The sequence below is a fragment of the Sapajus apella genome, unplaced genomic scaffold (assembly GCF_009761245.1).
Source record: "Sapajus apella isolate SASKATOON/1434 unplaced genomic scaffold, GSC_monkey_1.0 scaffold65, whole genome shotgun sequence".
Classification (NCBI taxonomy): Eukaryota; Metazoa; Chordata; class Mammalia; order Primates; family Cebidae; genus Sapajus; species Sapajus apella.
Window position 1 is genome coordinate 259,909 of NW_022437005.1, and position 19,574 is coordinate 279,482.

General features: G+C 46.6%; 1 protein-coding gene across 1 annotated transcript in view; it reads left to right on the forward strand.

The window, feature by feature from the left end:
• Nucleotides 1-19,574, forward strand: part of ISM1 (isthmin 1) — a 79,787-nt gene that overhangs the window by 59,062 nt on the left and 1,151 nt on the right. Inside the window, exons 3-6 of the mRNA XM_032248010.1 lie at nt 177-441; nt 9,040-9,183; nt 12,735-12,824; nt 18,886-19,574. The exon at nt 18,886-19,574 is cut by the window's right edge and continues 1,151 nt beyond it. Coding sequence (XP_032103901.1) covers nt 177-441; nt 9,040-9,183; nt 12,735-12,824; nt 18,886-19,403 — 1,017 coding nt within the window. The 3' untranslated portion in view covers nt 19,404-19,574. The remainder of the gene's footprint in view (nt 1-176; nt 442-9,039; nt 9,184-12,734; nt 12,825-18,885) is intronic.

Consider the following 19,574-nt stretch of genomic DNA (forward strand, 5'->3'; position numbering starts at 1 on the left):
TCGTGGAATTCCTGTGGGCCATCCCTGAAGGTTTTCCATCATGCATCACCCTCAGCTTTCCTTCACAAGGGATGTATCCATCATTTCCCTCTGCCCTCTCAGACTTTCTTGCAAGGGTCACGTAGCTCGGAGACTGTTGACTCCACATTGACCCTGGCCTGTTCTGAATTCTTCAGGTCACCATAGAGGTGGTCGACGGTCCTGACTCTGAAGCAGATAAAGTTCAGCATCCGGAGAATAAGCCCAGCTGGTCAGTCCCATCCCCCGACTGGCGGGCCTGGTGGCAGAGGTCCCTGTCATTGGCCAGGGCCAACAGCGGGGACCAGGACTACAAGTATGACAGTACCTCAGATGACGGCAACTTCCTCAACACCCCCAGGGGGTGGGACCATACGGCCCCAGGCCACCGGACTTTTGAAACCAAAGAGCAACCAGAATATGGTGAGTTTACCACCCAGTAATATAAAATTGATGGGAAGAATAAATGAGGATGATGCCTCGGACATGGAGCCAAGCAAAAACCCTGCTTACAGCATGTGGCTTTTGGTCTTCTGTGAGGCATACCTCACAAAGACTCTGTTCCGCAGAAGCCTCAAGGAGGCACCAGCAGCCACATTTTTCTGGAAAGACTATAATTTTAAATCAAATCATAATCACTATACCAATTACCCTAGGAGATAATTTTTTTAGGATCTTTGGGGTTCTTTGTGCCTCTCCCACCCCTCAAATTTTAGTTTTATTTCTAAAAATGAAAAAATTGTCCAATTAACTTCCTTGTATTTTTACTGTAAGAATTCATACTGAAAATCAAGATAGTAAAAGAGATGTACGGTTGCTTCCTTTGATCAGGCAACTGTGTTGTATTTGATATTGGCAGTGAAGTGGTCCTTGAGAATTCACACGAACATGTGTGTCTCAGGTTTTTAAAGTAAGCCCTCCCCCAATAAATTTCAAAACTCCAAGTTGGGACTTCTGGATTCCTGTGTTTTTGGAGTAGGATAGGTGAGGTAACACCTTCCAAATGCAGTGAGTTAAAATAATAAAAGTTCATTTCTCACTTGAGTTGGGATGGGAGACAGGGTAGGAGAACTCGGCTCCACTCAGTCATTCAGGGATCCAGCCTCCTCCCATTTTGGAGCTCCACAAACTGTTAGGGCCTGAGAGTTATTCCCTGGATGTTCTGTGTCCAGCTGGCGTCCAGGGAAAGAAAGGGAGCCTGGAGATGGAACACACACTCTTAAGGCCCTCAGCCTAGAGGTGACACACATCAGATCTATTGAAATTCCGCTGGGAAGACCTGGTCATATGGCCCCACCTAAGTGCAAGGGAGGCTAGGAAATGTATTCTATGTATGTCCAAGAAAAAGAGGAAACCAATTTAGCAAGCATGTGGCCAGAGTTAGTGGGGAATCAGGCAGTTTGTTATAAGAATGTTTAATGTCTTACAAGTGCACCCATCATCATGATGTTTTTGTGGCTTCACCATCGGTGGACTTGGAGTGAGCAGTATATTTGCATTTTTCATTTGCATTTGCATTTTTCAACAGAAAGACCATTTGTATATTAGAGAGTCATTTCTTCTCATTAATAGAGAATTCTAAGCAACTTGCAAAACAGCAAGACAAAAATATTTTTTGCTACATCATCAGTTGTTCAGCCAACATTTATTAAGAGCAAGTGTTGTGTCCAACAATATATTGGGTACAAAAATGAGCAAGGCATGGTTTGTCCCCAAAATGGATCTCACCCATCTGTGGACCAAGAGAAAATTAACCAATAGAGCAAAATAGTGCCATGATGGAGACGCACATCAAGTGCTAAGGGAACAGAAAGGGAATTCTACATCCCTTCCAGCAAGGGGGCTTATGAAACCTTCACCTTTCCCAGAGGAAGTCAAGTTATCTGCTTTCCAGGAGGAAGGACTTGGGATATTAGCCAACATTTAAATAGTACTTACCATGCACTAGTCCCTGTTCATGGCATTTCACATATATTATTTCATTTATTCAGCTCTCTGAGGCAGACACTCCACTTTACAGATGGGAAAACTAAAGCCTGGAAAAGTTAAGCAACTAGGTCTGGAGGGCCAATACCTGAGGCTCACGGCAGGCAGTCTGGGTCCAGGGTCTGTCCTCTTGACTACTATACAATTCTGCCTTTCTGGGGAAAACAGTAGCGTACCCCTTAGGACAGTAGAAGGATCTAGAAATGAGTGCTTAGGTTGGAAGATAGAAATGGGAGGAAAAGATCAGTGCCATTGATGAGAGAAGCACAGAGGATTGCTTGATGCCAGCCAGAGATTGCACAGGGTTGGTGGCTTCAGCTGTTTGCCCAGCCCGGACAGAATATTGTTTCTAAGAGTAGAGCCCAGACACCTGACATCAGAATCTTTCAGCTGCATGTTTAAAAATGCCAATCCTGGGCCCCAACCCCTTCCCTAAATACCAATAGTCCTCAAAGTGTGGCCTCCAGAACCTGCACCACTAGCATCACATGGAAACAAGATAGAAATGCATATGTTTCAAGCCTGACTCCAGACCTACTGAGTGAGATACTCTGGAGTAGGACCCAGAAATCTGTTTGAACATGCCCCCCAGGCACTCTGCTGCCTTGAGCACCTCTGTTTGAGACGAATGGTTCTCCACCTTGGTGGCTCGTTATACTCACCTGGGGAATTTTTTGAAATCCTGATGCCTAGACCTCTCTCCAGACCAACTGAATTGGGATCTCTGGGTATGGGTCCCAGGCGTCATTGTCTTTTAAGGCTCCAAGGATGACTTTATTGTGCAGCCCAGGATGGAGGCCACTGTCTCCATCTCCTAAATGAGAAGGTCTAGAAGTGAGACCTGGAGTCTGTTTTTTGCGTCTTTGTTTCTGTCCTTTTTCAGTCAAGGTCACCAGATGATTCTCATGCACACTTGACGTTTGAAGACCACCACTAGAAACAACTTTTTCATCTGAACTTTACAGTTTGTTGAATTTATGAGCATTAGACCTGTTCTATTTCCATCTTGAGGCTAGAATTTGCTTCTCCTGGGGCAGTTACTGTGGCTACCTCAGCAACCCTCACCCCTTGCCTCCTAGATCTAGAGTACCATTTTGTTCCCCACACCAGGAGCTCACAGCATGCCTGGGTCATGGGGAAGTTCCCATCTTGTATTATTTCAAAGTACCTTCTAGTATCTTCCCCATGATTAGACTGGACGTCGGGATTGCTACTTTCTAAGTCATGTTATATACAGTACCTCTAAAGCAGTGCTTCTCAAAGTCTCATGTGCTCATAAATAACCCCAGGGGCTTGTTAAAATGTACCTTCAAATGCAGTAGGTGTAAGGAAGGGGCAACAGCTTGAGTGAAGCTGAGACCGTCCTTCCTCCGACCACAGTTTTGGTAGCAATACTCTAAGCCGGTTGTAGGTGCTCAGTGGCATTTGGCAGAATGAATGAATAAGTGATCATTGCTTCTCAGGATAGCCCACAAAGAACATGTGATTTCCAGAATTCCATACAGCGTCAGATAAACAGATTCCCTCTTTTCTTTCTATTTATTTTTATTTATTTATTTATTTATTTATTGAAAGACATGGGGTCTCACCCTGTTGCCCAGGCTGGAGTGCAGTGGTGCAATCACAGCTCGCTGCAGCCTCCAACTCCTGGGCTCAAGCGATCCTCTCACCTCAGCCTCCCAAAGTGCTGGGATTTTTATCCCACAGGCCCACTTTTATTTCAGTCAACAGGAAACGTTGAGCAATTTCTACGTATTTATCTCTATATTGGGTGCTGTTGTGGAGGAAACAGAAAGAGAACCCATCACCCAGGAAGTGGAGGTTCATGCAGTAGCAAAGCAGGGCAAGTCACACTATCTTGGGGCTTGCAGCCTTGTCTGAGACAGGCTAAAATGGCCACAGGAGCTGGCCTTTGTGGAGGAGGTAGATCTCAGAGTTTTGAAGGTAGAATTTTTAAATATTTGTCAGCAAGGAGTGTTTCTAAAAATCCTAGATGAAATAAATAGGATACAATGGCATCTGTAGAATAAATTACAAAATACACAACAGAAGACAGACATACCTTGTGATGATGAAAACACAGATGTGACGATGCTCTGAATCAGCTCAACTGTGCAAAGTATGTGTTTGAGATGCTGCATTTTAAATCCCTTCTGTGTAGATACTTGGGGTATCCAGGGCAAAGAGAGAGTTCCAGATATTTTTTTGTCTAGCAGTAGTGTACCATTTCCACAATCGTTTAGAGAAGCTCACATAATGAAATTACATAGGTACTGCTTATTGTTACTTGGGTTACGACTCAGTTCTTTAAAATTCTCTAACTGGTCGTGATCCTATTTTAAGAGAAGATTTCACAGCGATTTTTTTTCAGGAGTTTTTCTTTGTAACGTTGCATTATGGCCACATAAGTGAGTATCTTAAAGACAGAGCAGCTTGGTCCAGAATCAAAGCTGCTAGAATACCAAGCTAGGGAACAGCATGTGGTGGGAACAGACAGATCTCAGATCTAATTCCAGCTCTGCCAAGTTTGGGCTGTGTGACCTTAAGCAAGTACCTTAACCTCTCTGAGCCTCCGTCTCCTTGTCCATAAAAAGAGGATGTTTCCACCTACCTCACAGGGTTATTGTGGGAGTTAAATCAGTAAATAGACAGGGCAGCTGATTAAAGCTGGCCCTCAGTAGTCGGTAGGCACTGTCATCTAGGATTAATGGTGCAGGTTTGCTAGTGGCCAAGTCAAGACCCAAGTCACTTCAGTTGCCCCACCAGTGTCACTGGCCCACAGAACTCTAGTGCCCTGAAACTACAAAAGAATGACTTTAAAACACCAGGAGCATCCTTGAAACCCAGCTCTCAGCCCAGTGCATTGGGGGTATTTTTATCTCCTCTTTGAGTTATTTGATGTCACAGCCAGGCTGTGTCGAAGCACCATACCATATAAGAAATGCTCCCAGGAAGAGTTTTTTCCTGCTGTTGTCATTATCTTTGCAATTACAGCTACTCACATTCATTTTCTGCTCTGAGCAGTGGTCCATGGTAGGTGAGCAACTGAGAACAGGCTTGTCTGATTATAGCAAAAGGAGCACTGTCCTCAATGATTTGTCCCCGTCAGAAATTCCCTTCTGTTCTTTGAAGACATTAAACAAATAGAAATCCTCAAGAGGAGGGTCTTTGCTGGGACATTGATGTGGGCCTGTGTGCTGGGAGAGCTTCAGGGGAGTGAGCTCACATACACATACACACTTCTTCCTAGGAGGCAGTTTCACTTCATTGCCAGCCTCAATAGGAATAATTAACCACATGGCGAGTTCTATGCCTAACTTTGGGGGACCCGCATGAAAAAAATGTTTGGAGATAAAATGGCTTTGTGAGTATTTAACATAAAGATGTGGAGAAAGCCACTTACTGCAATAATAAATCCTTGATGGCTTCAGAGTCTGGCAGCTGTCTAGAGAGCATATTTTAGGGAGGATTTTATGGGGTATTTGTAACAGTTAGCTTTTGTTGCTTAGAAAACCACCTCCAAGCCAGCATGGTGACGCATGTCTGTAATCCCAGTACTTTGGGAGGCCAAGGCAGGAGGATTGCCTGAGGCCAGGATTTCAAGGCTAGCCTGGCCAACATAGTGAAACCACATCTCTACAAAATTTTTCTGAAGAACTTGGCCAGGCATGTTGACACACACCTGTAATCCCAGCTACTCAGGAGACTGAGGCAGGAGGATTCCTTGACCCCAGGAGTTCAAGGCCACAGTAAGCCATGATGACGCCACTGCACTCCAGCCTAGGTAACAGAGTGAAACCCCAAAACAGCTACAAAAAAAAGAAGGAAAAAAAAGCCACCCGCAAAATTAGGGAATGAAAGAGTTACCTCTTTCTCTCTCATGAATCCATGGGTTGTCTGGACTCTTCTGGTCTGGGCTGGCTTGGCTGGGGCTGGATGGTCTAGGCTGGCCTCCCTCACAGTGAGAGGTGCCCAGCTGTGTAGATGCAGTGTTGAGATGGCTGGGGCCTCTCTCCACTGGTCCCTCCCCCAGGAGGCCAGCCTGGGCCCTTCACACTTGGTGGAAGAGTTCCATGCAGCAGGAGGGAATGCATGGACACTTTGTATACCCCAGCTGGCATCCTATTTGCTATTATCCCATTGGCCAAAGCAGGTCATGTGGCCTGTCCTGGAATGAGTCTGAGAGGTGAATAGCCAAGGGGGTGGCTTTGGAAAGAGGAATTATAGGTGTGATTTTTAATATAATCTGGCACAATATTAACATTTCATAATTTAGATCCAAGAGACTATAACAAGAAATCACCTCATGCAGGGATTCCAACGCAAGTCTTACAGTGAGTTTAACGCCGAAATCTCAAAGCTCAGGCATGATGCCTCTTCACATTTGCTCTCTACGTTGCGATAATGGAGAGGCCAGGCTGCATGAGATTTCTGGATAGTGGAGGTCCCTTTGCTTTTGCAAAGCCAAGGACACCGCTTGGCGTCATTGGGGTATGTCTTATGCTGGTACCCACTCCACAGGTGACGGGAACTCTACCTAAGAGATTTAATAAGATTTCTTCTGACTTACTCACTTCCCCCTTTTTATGAGTATAAAAACATTATAATCTTTACTTTTAACTTTTTTTTAGCTGTTATTCCCTTTAACAAAATCTGGCCTCAGCAGTGTGTGCAGGATATGACTGGGGGCATGCTCATGTGCGTGTGTGACCTACTGCACCTGGATGCTTCTCTGACAAGCGTGCAATTGTGTGCTTGTTCCAGGCACTGCTCTGGTGCTCTTGGGGCGGTGACTGAGAGATACCAGACTGCAAAGTTCTCAGTGGGAGCAGCGACTGCCCCTACCTCAGTGGTTTCTCCGTCCAGAAGCAACTTGTCTCTCCAGTCCTACTGTGTGACGCCTAATGAGGTGGTAGAGACGGAAGAAGCTAACACCAGGGAAGGCAGCCCCATTTCCTGACACAGAGTGCTAGTTTCAAACATCTGCTTAGCTGTGTGGTTAGAAAACCATTTCTTAGAAGAAAAATCGAAGTTCAGAAAAATTCTTTTTTGGGGATTGGGAAGAAAATAGATGGGGCCCTGGGAAAGGGGGCAGGTGAGATGGGAGCAAGATCTCCACTCAGAGTTAGGGATGGGGATGCAATCATGGAATCCATCCCCCACCACCCAGCTCCTCCAATCTCACGTAGTGGACTGAGGAGGCTCCACGGCCCTGTGTTTGCCTGAGGCACATTCAGAGTGAACATCACGTAAACAACAGCCTGGAAGGCTGGCACGGGCCCACAGTTCAGGTAGAAACATGTGTGGACGACATTCCTGTCAGGCCTATGTAATAACCATCACCACGACCTGTTATGAACAGGGGGTACTCCCTCCCTGCAAAGGGCATGCCTGTAGCTCCACACTTGGCACCGGCAGAGGCCCCAAGGCCAGAGGAAGATCTGGGTAAAGCAGGAGAAACTGTTGCAGAGCAGAGACGCTGCAGAAAGAATCATGCTTTAGAGAGCAAGGGCTTGGTGCTAGAGCCCTGCTTTCCTTTCTGTTAACCCAGTGACCTTGAACCAGGCACCCTACTCTTTCAGGACTTTACTTTTGATAAGAGGAAGTCTGTTAGATAGATGTATTAATCTGTTCTCATACTGCTCATAAAGACATACCTGAGACTGGGTAATTTTTAAAGGAAAGAGGTTTAATGGACTCACAGTTCCACATGGCTAGGGAGGCCTCACAATCATGGCAGAAGGCAAAAGAGGAACAAAGGGATGTCTTACATGGCGGCAGGCAAGAGAGAGCTTATGCAGGGAAGCTCCCATTGATAAAACCATCTGATCTCATGAGACTTACTACCACAGAAAGAGTATAGGGAAGCTCCCCCATGACTCAGTTATCTCCACCTGGTCCTGCCCTTGACACATGGTGACAATTACAATTCAAGGTGAGATTTGGGTGGGGACACAGAGCCAAACCATATCAATAGGTTACCAACCTCTCCCACACTTCTCACTCCCAAGCCCCCCCTATTTCCTGGCCTAGTTTTCCTTTTTGCACACCACTTATCAATTTCTAACAGGCCATCTAATTCACTTATTTTTTGTGTTTATTGATGATTGTTTCTGTTTTCTCACAAAAATATTAGTTCCACCAGGGAAGGGATCTTTGAAGGTTTTACTTAATGGTATATCTCATATACCTAGAATTATGCCTGACATACAGAAAGGGCTCAATAGGTAATCACCGGGTGGCTTTTGAGTAATGACCTTGAGGGATCATTTCTAGCTTCACCATTAATATACTGATAATCTATTGCTGCGTGTAGCAAACTATCCCAAACTCGGTGGCTTAAAACAAGAACCGTTTATTATTTCTCATGATCCTGGGGCTCAGGAGTTCAGGCAGGGCCACAGGGTAGGTACTCTGCTCCTGGCGGCACCAGCTGCATTCAGTTGTCCACTGGGAAGGGCTAGAAGGCTCGAGAAGGCTTTGCTCACATGTGTGGCATCTCTGTGGTCCTTCCTGTGACTCCTCTCTTTCCATGTGATGTCCCATAAGCATCTTTCACAGTGACTGGATTCCCCATAGCAAAAGCCAGAAGCTGCCAGGCCTTAAGGTCAAATAGGTTCTCTCTCTCTCTCTCTCTCTCTCTCTCTCTCTCTCTCTCTCTCTCTCCCTCTCTCTGTATGTGAGTGAGTGGCTAAAAGCACAGAGAAGGAAGGAACTGATGGTGGCTCCTTTTGGAAACTGCCTAGCATATTATCCCGTGCTGTGCAATTGTATGCATTCTCAGTAAGCATTTTCTGGATACCTTCTAGGGATGTGCAAATCACCACAGTGCCCAAAACCTCCTTGCCATCACAAATCTGATCCCTAAATAAGCCCTGGAGCCATAAGCCTTTTAGCTCCAGCTGAAAGGTCCCCTCCAGCAGTCCCCTCCAACAAGAATGATAGAAGTGAGTAATTGACAGGCTGCTTGATGGGGAGGGTGATGGTGGGGTTCTTTGGGCAAAGTTGATGACCATCTCCCTGGCTGTCTTCCAGATTCCACAGATGGTGAGGGTGACTGGAGTCTCTGGTCTGTCTGCAGCGTCACCTGTGGGAGCGGCAACCAGAAACGGACCCGGTCTTGTGGCTATGCATGCACCGCGACAGAATCAAGAACCTGTGACCGTCCAAACTGCCCAGGTGCGTTTACCTGGGTGTGTACCTCCAAGTTCAAGGGGAAAGCTTTTTAATGTATTATTAAAAACTTGATGAAATTGTCTTTTTAAAAGATGTAACTATTTTTCTAATAAGACTTCTGACCAGAGTGAGTCAGGAGATAATTGATGAGCTGAATGGATTTTCTGAGTCTTATCCACAATTGCGGTGGCTGTGACCTAAAAGACAATGCCGCATTGTACTTATTTAATTTAAAGGAGGGGCTGGGGTTAGACTGGGTTTTTGATGTGGGATTTGTTGTGCCTTAAAGAGACACACGAAGGCAGACACTCACGGTCTGATCTGATGAGGCAGCCAGGATGAGAGGCTTGACACCATCTACAGGAAAAAGACACCGTTAGCCCCACCGGTAACACCGGAGAGTTGCCAAAGGCTCCCAGGAGCACAACCTGGGGCATGTTTGTAGTTAACTTTGACTTTATACTACATTGTCCGTGCTTCAGAAACTAAACTTATTGCACACTTGTGAGAGGGCATATTGAAAGTGAAGAGTAATTGTGACTGACTATAGCAGTGCAGTGGTGATCAAACTAGGGCCAGGTCTGGCTTGAGACCTGTTCTTTGTGGCCCCATACATTTTTTAAATGTCGCAAAGAGAAGAAGAAAGAGAAGAGAAGGAGGAGGAAGAAGAAAAGAAAGAGAAAATCAAGGAGGAAGAGAAGGAGGAGGAGGTGAGGGAGGAGGAGGAAGAGGAGGAGGCAGCTGCAACCAAGACCATATGTGACCCACAAAACCTAAAATATTTACCCTCTGACCCTTTACAAGAAAAGCTTAGTAACGCCTGGTGTATAGTCTTACTGTGTATTTCCCATTGCCAGGTAGAATACCAGCCTAAAATAATAACCTGGAGCCTTTCAAGAAACCACACATTCCAAATGGCTTCAGCTGAAAACAATTTCAGAGACAGAAAAGCTGATTTCCGCACCCCAGACTTCCTTTTTCTACCTCTAGACACTCTGTTCTCCAAATAGAGATATTTGGAACAAAGGAAAAATGAAAGCACAAAGGCGTTTCTGAGGAGAGGGAGGAGGAATCAGATTGGAATGAATGTGTATGTTAGCAAAATGTTTAGTTATCAAGCAAATGTTTCTACAGTCCTGTAGAAAACAGAGCTGATGGTCAGGCACGGTGGCTCACGTCTGTAATCCCAGCGCTTTGGGAAGCCGAGGCAGGCAGATCACTTGAGGTCAGGAGTTTGAGACCAGCCTGGCCAACATGGTGAAACCCCATCTCTACTAAAAATACACAAATTAGCTGGGCGTGGTGACAGGGGTCTGTAGTCCCAGCTACTCAAGAGGCTGAGGCAGAAGAATTGCTTTACCATGGGAGGCAGAGGTTGCAGTGAGCTGAGATCATCATCGGAGCACTGCGCTCCAGCCTGAGCAACAGAGTGAGACTCTGTCGAAGGAAGGAAGGAAAGGGAGGGAGGGAGGGAGGGAGTCCTGAGCAACAGAGCGACACTCTGTTGAAAGGAGGAAAGGAAAGGAGAAGGGAGGAGGAGGGGAGGGGAAGGGAGGGGAGAAGAGGGAGGAGGGGAGAAAAGGAGAGAAGAGGGAGGAAGGAAGGAAGGAAATGAGGCTGAAATGCAAGAAGTGGCGGTTCTGGCTCCATGACAGCCATGCAGATGGATTTCAAAACAGTGGAGTAACCATTACAGTGCTTTTCCTGACTTCCCCTGCTCAATAGAATGAGCTGAGTTGGAATCTGCTAGGTGGGATTTGGATGTGTAGAAATAAGCAGTAAATAATAATGACATGAGGAGGAGGAAGGGGGAAATGAAGGGGGAAGAAGAATGTGAAGAAAAAGAAGATGATGAAGGTAAAAAGATGAGACAAAAGAAAATGAAGATAAAGGTGAAGAAGAAAAAGTAAAATAGCTGATGATGAAGATGTTTGAGTACTTAAGTATCAAGCAAATGTCTAAAGTCCATAAAGGTATTATTTTGTTTAATTTTTCACAGTAACTATGAAATAGGTATTTATGATTGTACCCATTTGACAGCTATAGAAACTGAGGCACAGAGGATTAACTTGCCCAGAGTCACACAGATAGCATGTGATCAGCCTGGAATTTGAATCTAGACAGTCTGATTACAGAGTTCATAATCATTAAACTCTTTGTTCCTCACCAAGAGAAGGGTGTCAGGATCAGCCACACGTGGACACAGACAGCATCTGAAGTCCAGGTTTGGGGGCTTGTCTGTTGTTTTCTCTTCCAGAGCTCACATCCAGACTCAAGGTGGTGGATTTAGATATCTTGTCAGGGGAAGGGTCCCCTCTGCTTCCATTTACAAATGTTTCCTTCTTGTTTTCCGTCACCGTGGAGAGCTGTGTGGCCAGCAGCCCTCTTCGTACCTTTTCTTCTTGTCTGTCCTTGCCTTTCTTCCATCCTTTCTGCCTCTCAGTTCCTGGCGATTCCAGCTTTTCTGGCTCCCTTGGAACATGAGCAGTTTCCTTTTCCAGGATCTCTTTTATTGTTTTATTTGTTTGATTCTCAGCTTTCCTGGAAAGAATCATGGGGCACAGTCTCCCTGGCCTGGCAGTTACAACACTGTGAAAGTTTGTCCTGTAGGTCAACCCTGCAAATAAGTTTGAGGTGCCTCAAATAAAATCAGATAGATCCCCTTAAAAGAGTCAAGTCAGGGAAACCAGCAGGCAAGGCCAAGGCTCACCAGCAAATGTTATCACAGTGCCGCGCTCCCTCCTCCTCTTACTGCTTCACCGTGCACCAGATTGCAGTTTGTAAAGGAAGCTTGGTTAGGGGTGGTAGTTTGGGTGAGCCAAGAAGTTTGAGTAGAGCTGGGTTCCGTTCTTCAGAGCAGATTATGAGAAGCCCAGCTTTTTCTTTCTGAAGCATCATCAACAATGCTAAATGTCCGAGAATCTGAGATAGCTCATCTCAGCTATGCCTTATAGCATCCTCGGTGAGCTAGGCAAGTAATGAGCTAGACAAATATTCAAGGAAAAACTATCACCTAACACTTCCCACCTACTGCTCTATGTACTTCCTTGACATACAACTCATTTCATTATTTCAGCTCTAGGAGGTAGGGCAATTAGTTCTCCCCATTTACAGATGTGAAAACTGAGGCACGCAAAAGGTAACTGGCTACCCCAAGGTCACGTGTCTAGTAATAATTTGAACTCACACAGTCAGTCATTAAGAACAAGATATTAACCACTACATTCTACTGCCTCTGGTTTAGTTTGTCACCTTGACACCATGCTGACACGTGTCCCCCACTGCTCAAAACCCCATCCCCAGGCCTAAGTTCCTAAGGACTCATTCAGGCACATTTGGATCTGATTTCATGCTGCCAGTGGTATCTGGGGTTTTAATATAGTTTCTGCACTACTACCTGCTTTTTACTGTTCCCTCTGTTGGCAAGTTTCTGCCCATGAGTAGTAATGAATACAAAAAAGGCTTTGTTCAGGTGTATTTATTATTTTATTGTGGGGGGGGGAGATAACTTTTTCCATATAATGATGGAAAAATGAGCTCTTGTCTGTGTTTAGGAATTGAAGACACTTTTAGGACAGCTGCCACTGAAGTGAGTCTGCTTGCGGGAAGCGAGGAGTTTAATGCCACCAGACTGTTTGAAGTTGGTAAGAAGGTTTTTTTTTCCTTTTTAATCCAAACATTGACTTAGTGCCTGGGAGATTGCTTTTGCCTTTACAGTGCCATCTCTGGATCCACGTGAATGTTTCATTTTCCTTTTCTGGGGTCCAGTGCTCCCAGCATGTGTCTTGCTTGCTGAATATACTTCAAGCGAGAGAAATACAATCCTGTGCCTCCTGTACCGGACCGAGCACTTCTGTGCTCACCTGCTGTATGTGCAGCCTTCACAGCCAGAGGCAGAGGGGGACCACTCTCTCCTCCTAGCACAGAATAAGCCCATAGCAGGGGTTCAAGCCACATGGAATCTGTTCTTAGCCTTTATTAAGCATCCTCAATAAAATCAAGATAAGGTACCCCCGGTTCTCCAGCAGAGGGAGGGAGGAAAGGAAAGAGGGAATTTTCTCAAAATGTTGCACCTCCAACCCCTGCAAGAATTTTTCATCAGCCTTTGGTACATTCTGCTACTTGTCCCATAGAAAATGCTAGAGCAAATGCAATAAACATGAACCAAACAAAATGGAAAGTGACTTTTCAAGCACAAGGTGCATGCTTACTTTTTAAAAATAGCTTTATGTGCTTCTCTATATATGTAAGGATTGTAGAAGGGTAAAATTCCTTCTCCTCCGTTTCTTTTAGCCACCTAAAAGTTCTTACTTAGCCCCTTCACATCTGCCCTGCCTCCTCAGTCAAAATGTAGCAGTCCTGAGTCCTTTTTTTCATAGCCCAGCTATTTGGGAGCTAATTTGCTGAACAAATATGTTCTTCAAATGCCTATTGGGACCAGGTAAGCATCTAAGTAGAACAAGTCTAGAATAAAAAGAAAGACAAATAATAAAGTGTGGAGGGAAAAAATGGTGCCAGCACTATGAAAAATGTGGCCAGGCAAAATGGCTCACACCTGTAATCCCAGCACTTTGGGAGGCAAAGGCAGGTGGATCACCTGAGGTCAGGAGTTTGAGACCAGCCTGGCCAACATGGTGAAACCCCATCTCTAGTAAAAATACAAAAATTAGCTGGGTGTAGTGGCAGGTGCCTTTAATCCCTTCTACTCGGGAGGCTGAGGCAGGAGAATCACTTGAACCCAGGAGGTGGAGGTTGCAGTGAGCCAAGATCGTGTCATTGCACTCCAGCCTGCACAACAAGAGCGAAGCTCCTTCTCAAAAAAAGAAAAAAAGAAAATGAAACAGCTACAGTGTCAGGGGCAGCAGAGAATGGTAGGGTCTGCAACGAAATGAACAGCTTTGTCCAAAGGGATCAGCCGTGATGCGGCCACCTTGGAATACCCACTCAGTATTGCCAGATGTTCCGCATTTCTAAGAGAGGCCTGAAATCTTGATTTTCCGGATGTATCTTAATTTTTTTCATGCTTGATAGAATTTTATTTTAAAAAAAAATCTGATCAGAAATGTCTTATGAGCCAAACTGGATACAGTTTGGAAATTCAGTGTCAGTAAGGCCTCCACCTCAACCCCCCAATTTCCTCACATACACATGATCAAATTGCATTTAACAGGAGCCGTCTGCAAATACAATGCATTTGGTTGAAAAACAGAAATGTCTTTAAAGGCAAGACTTTGACATAAAGTGGTAGAACCTTAAAGGCAGTCTTGAGATGGAAAGTTTCTCAGGCCTCCTAGTATCACACCCCACAGGCAGGCAGCTTCTAGCTGTTTTGCAGAATGCAGCCCAGATGCACAAGGCTACACCAGCATGTGGCTAAGGCCACCAGAGCTGTGTAGACATGGTGTCTCAGTCAGAGGCCAGGCAGGAAAGAATATGGCACACTCAAGTTAGGTAACTGAGGAGCCCTTGGTGAAGGACTGCTCACAAAGGTGCAAGCAGCGTGGAAGGATTTAACTTAAGGTACAAGGGGAGTGGAAAGATTGAACTTTCATTCTTTCAATGACTGCTCAGAGAGGAGGCCAAAGCCACAGCCTGTCCCTGCTGGCAGCACCTGGACACTTGGGTGTACCCTGTAGGTTCCCTCCCACTCAATCCTCTTTGCTTTGAGAGAAGTGCTATTTTTATGCCCAAATTAGAGATGAGAAAACTGAAACACAGCAAGGTAAAATACCTCACTCAAGTCTCAGAGCTCCTGAAAGTTGGGTTGCCGTTCAATCCCAGGCTGTTTAGCATGCGATCCCACACTCCTTGACTTTCGCCAGGACTTTCTGAGTTCATGAGAGATGTCCCATTTTTCTCTTCCTTGTTTTACTGACAAGTACCCAAAGCCCTCTTGCAAGCTGCCCCTCATCCTGACCATGTGATTTCCACCCACAACACTGCCAGCCTCCCAGGCTCCTGGGTCAGAGCTGGAGTCACTTCTGATGTCTTCCTCTCTTTACTCCAAAGTTCACCAGCCACCAAGGCCTGGCAGCTCTAACTCTCTGACTGCTTTTGATCCCAGAGTATCTCACCTGGACCCTCCCATTATTATCAGCACTGAATTCATTTTCTTACTGCACAGCTCCGTGAATAACTCATTATCACTCACAAACCTTCTGCGGCTCCCTAGTACCTTCTGAACCAGCCTAAACTGAACAAGACCATCGTGATCTGATACCAGCAATCTTATATTCCTATACCTTGCGCTCCCATGAAACTGAATAGGTCACGCTCCAGTCCCAGACATCCCCAGCAGATTTGTTCCTGCCTAACCTTAGTTTGCACCATGAATGCTTACCTGGAGAGCCTTCCCTTGCCCTCCCCCATCTATGCTATTGCAGTCTGTGTCCATTAGGGCCCTCCAAGACCCAGACACCAAGATAGGATTAGACATGCAAGAGATTTTTTGAGGAAACGCTCAGGAAAGATAAAGAGGAAAACAGCAGGACTAGGCAGGGAGACCTTTCAGACCGAGGTGCAGGAAGAGAGAGAGGAAGGCTCAGCCATGCTGACTGGAAATCCCAGCAAAAGTTGCCTGTTGGAGGAGCCCTTGTGGGGCGGGTCCACTACCATGTTCAGTCATTGGCCAAGAGCAGCCAGAGGGTGGATAGGGCCTTGATGTTAAAATTACGATAGGTCCAAAGGTGTAACCTGGAGGCTGCCAGTCAGCAAAGCACCCACAGCGGGTTCCCTTGTAGGAGCTCTGAGCAGGACACTTGTGGCTGTCACACAACCCTGACATGCCTCAGAAACAGCCTGGTGTTTCACATGCTCCTTGAGGCACCCCTGACTTGCCCTGCCAGAAATGACCTTGCATTTTTGGACACCCCTGGGGCTTTTTGCCTTTGCCTCCCTTAACGCACCCCACGTTCCAGCACAGTTGGCAACCTTAGATTTGCCTCATCTTACCCACCCCAGCTCACTAGGCTGTCGGCGACCAGCCCACATCCCCTCCACCCACAGCATGTCCCCACACCTCCAACTGGCAGCCCCTGTGTGCCTTTGCCTGAGGTCTTTCTCTGGCCCAGAGCGCAGCTACCCGTGAATGCACGGGCATTCCTAGCTGGAAGTCCAGGAGCAGTCCCCTGTCAGTGATGAATGGGAGCTGGTGCATAAAAACTCAGATCCCCATCAATAAAAACAAATCTGGACTCAGTAAGGAGAGGCTTTATTCAAAGGATGATTGCAGGGAGGCGGGGGATGTTATCTCGCTATTATTACAATGGGATGAACTCTGTGACCATAAGATCTGCAAGCATCTCACGGGTTAGGCAAAGAGGGTTTTCTTTTACAGAGGAGTAAATAACGGAAAGTGAGATGAAAGAGTTGCATGATCAGAGAGTAGATTGAAGAATGCTATACCCTGAAGCCAACCTCTTTCCGACAGGGGCCCTTGAGGAGAGGCTGTGCTGGTTTAGGTTAAGGATGGGCCAAAGTCCAGGGACCTGGGTGAAGGAGAGAAGCCTAATCAAAGTTTGGCTAAGATGCATTTTGTCACCCGGGTGTGGTGGCTCACGGCTGTAATCCCAGCACTTTGGGAGGCCAAGGTGGGTAGATCATGAGATCAGGAGTTCAAGACCAGCCTGGCCAATATAGTGAAACCCTATCTGTACTCAAAATACAAAAATTAGCTAAGCACGATTGCAGATGCCTGTAATCCCAGGTACTCTGGAAGCTGAGGCAAGAGAATTGCTTGAACCCCTGCGGCAGAGGTTACAGTAAGCCAAGATCATGCCACTGCACTCCAGCCTAGGCAACAGAGACTCCGTCTCAAAAAAAAAAAAAAAAAAAAAAGATGCATTTTTTTTCCTGATCAATCAGTGAGGACAAGGAGGTTTTTAGGCAAAGAAAGGGAATTTGTGCTTCTGGCCTTGTCAGAGGTGAACAAAGTGGACATCCATGAGGCTTTTCTAAGTCCTATGGGGAAAGGGCTTTTTGTAGTAAGCTGTTTTCCAGAATGCAGAAGGGCTGGGGGACTCCTAACTTTCACTGTTTTCCAGGATCACAGGGCTTGGGTAAAGTGTGACATCGTCTCTGATAGGAAAATGCTGAGGCGTGTTCTCTGCGCAGTTTCCCAGATCCCAGTGGGAGCAACTGGTTCCTTGCAGTGGTTACTTGTTTGTTCCACGCCCTATATTAGCTGCTCTCCCTTCTCTGCCTTATTCCCCTGCTCCCCTTCCTCTGTTTCCTGTAATCACCTTGCAAAGAATCATTTTCACTGGAAGCTTTTTGCCTCAGGGTCTGGGGTAGCCCAAACTAAGACATTCACTAAACCGGAGACTCACTAAACCTGAGGTCCTGGACTCAGATGACTGAGGGACCACGAGGTCACCCATGAGTGAAAGGATCAAATAGGAGTTGTGCTGAACTGGGGACCTCTACCCTGTCCATGGAGGGGTCACCATTCACCTATTCACAGGGTCAGTTGCTCCCATAGGAGAATGCAGGACCAGCATAGATCAGTCTTTTGGTTTTTCAAATAAAGCCAGGAATCCACATTTATAATTAGAATAACCTCATTTTTAAATATTGGCAACTAATTAATTTTTTTTAAATACTGAAAGAACCAAACACAACCCATCTGGGGGTAGATTTTGACCCAGGCCTACAGGTCACTGTCCTGTGACCCAAATCTTAAGCTCCCTAAAAGCAAGTGCCTGGGCCCTTTCCTCTTTGAGGCACCTTGCCATGTGAACTTGCAGACAGCGATGGCTACACTCCTAAGGTTAAGAGGTTGGGGGAACCAGTCCATGGGTGGCAAAATCAAAACTGAGTCCTATAAATCTTCCATTGGGGCCTTTTCCATCACATCACCAGTTATTTATTTTATTTTATTTCTTGTATTTTTTTTATTTTTCTTGTCAGAGTCTCACTCTGTCACTCAGGCTGGAGTGCAGTGTCACAATCTTGGCTCACTGCAACATCTGCCTCCCAAGTTCAAGCGATTCTCCTGCCTCAGCCTCCTGAGTAGCTAGGATTGTAGGCATGTGCCATAATGCCAGGCCAATATTTTGTAATTTTAGTAGAGATGGGGTTCCACCATGTTGGCCAGGCTGGTCTCAAACTCCTGACCTCAGGTGATCCGCCCGCCTTGGCCTCCCAAAGTGCTGGGATTACAGTCATGAGCCACTGTGCCTGGCCTCATCACTTACTTAGAGAGGAGATTCAAATAATTCTGAATTCTTAAGTTTGTTAGGAGTGATAATCATGTCATGGTTATCTAGGAAAATAGTCTTTTTTTGTAGATGCTTACTAAAATTTAGGAATTATATATTTCCACGAAATTTTTTAAAAGATAAAGCAAATATAATGATAGTTAAATCCAGGTGATGAAGTATGGGTAGTCATTGTATAAGAATATTCTCTTTACTTTTCTGTGTGTCTGAAAATTTTATAACATAAAGTGGGGTGTTGGGAGGAAGTGTTGTAAGCAGTGAAGTTCCCACATTCAAGGGAGGTGAGAAAGGCCATTCCCCTCTGGTGGTTCCAGGGGGCTGCAGGGGTTTCTGGCTCCAGGACAGGAGTTGTGGACTTTAGGGAATTGTGGACTTTAGTGTCCTCCTGTGGGCCCTCAGGAGCAGCCTGGCGTCACATGCTCCTTGAAACCCCTCCCGTGGGCCGGTTGTGCATGCGGTGAGCGGGTTTCTTTTTGGCCGTTTCCAGACGCGGACAGCTGTGAGCGCTGGATGAGCTGCAAAAGCGAGTTCTTGAAGAAGTACATGCACAAGGTGATGAATGACCTGCCCAGCTGCCCCTGCTCCTACCCCGCCGAGGTAGCCCACAGCGCGGCCAACGTCTTCGACCGCGTCAAGCGCAAGCACTTCCGCTGGAAGGACGCCAGCGGGCCCAAGGAGAAGCTGGAGATCTACAAGCCCACGGCCCGGTACTGCATCCGCTCCATGCTGTCCCTGGAGAGCACCACGCTGGCGGCGCAGCACTGCTGCTACGGGGACAGCAGGCAGCTCATCACCAGGGGCACGGGGGCGGGCACGCCCAACCTCATCAGCACCGAGTTCTCCGCGGAGCTGCACTACAAGGTGGACGTCCTGCCCTGGGTTCTCTGCAAGGGCGACTGGAGCAGGTATAACGAGGCCCGGCCGCCCAACAACGGGCTCAGGTGCGCGGAGAGCCCCCCGGACGAGGACTACATCAAGCAGTTCCGAGAGGCCAGGGAGTATTAGGGACGGGCGAGGCGGAGGGCGCCGCCTCCGGTGTGGGGCACACGCGGGCTGCGCTGGCCCGCTGAGGGCGCCGAGGCCACCTTAGCCGCGGCCGCGGATGTTTGTACAGACCGCTGAGTATCTCTCGTACGCGACGCGGGGCGTGCGCCACGCCCGGGGGCCGCCCGGTGA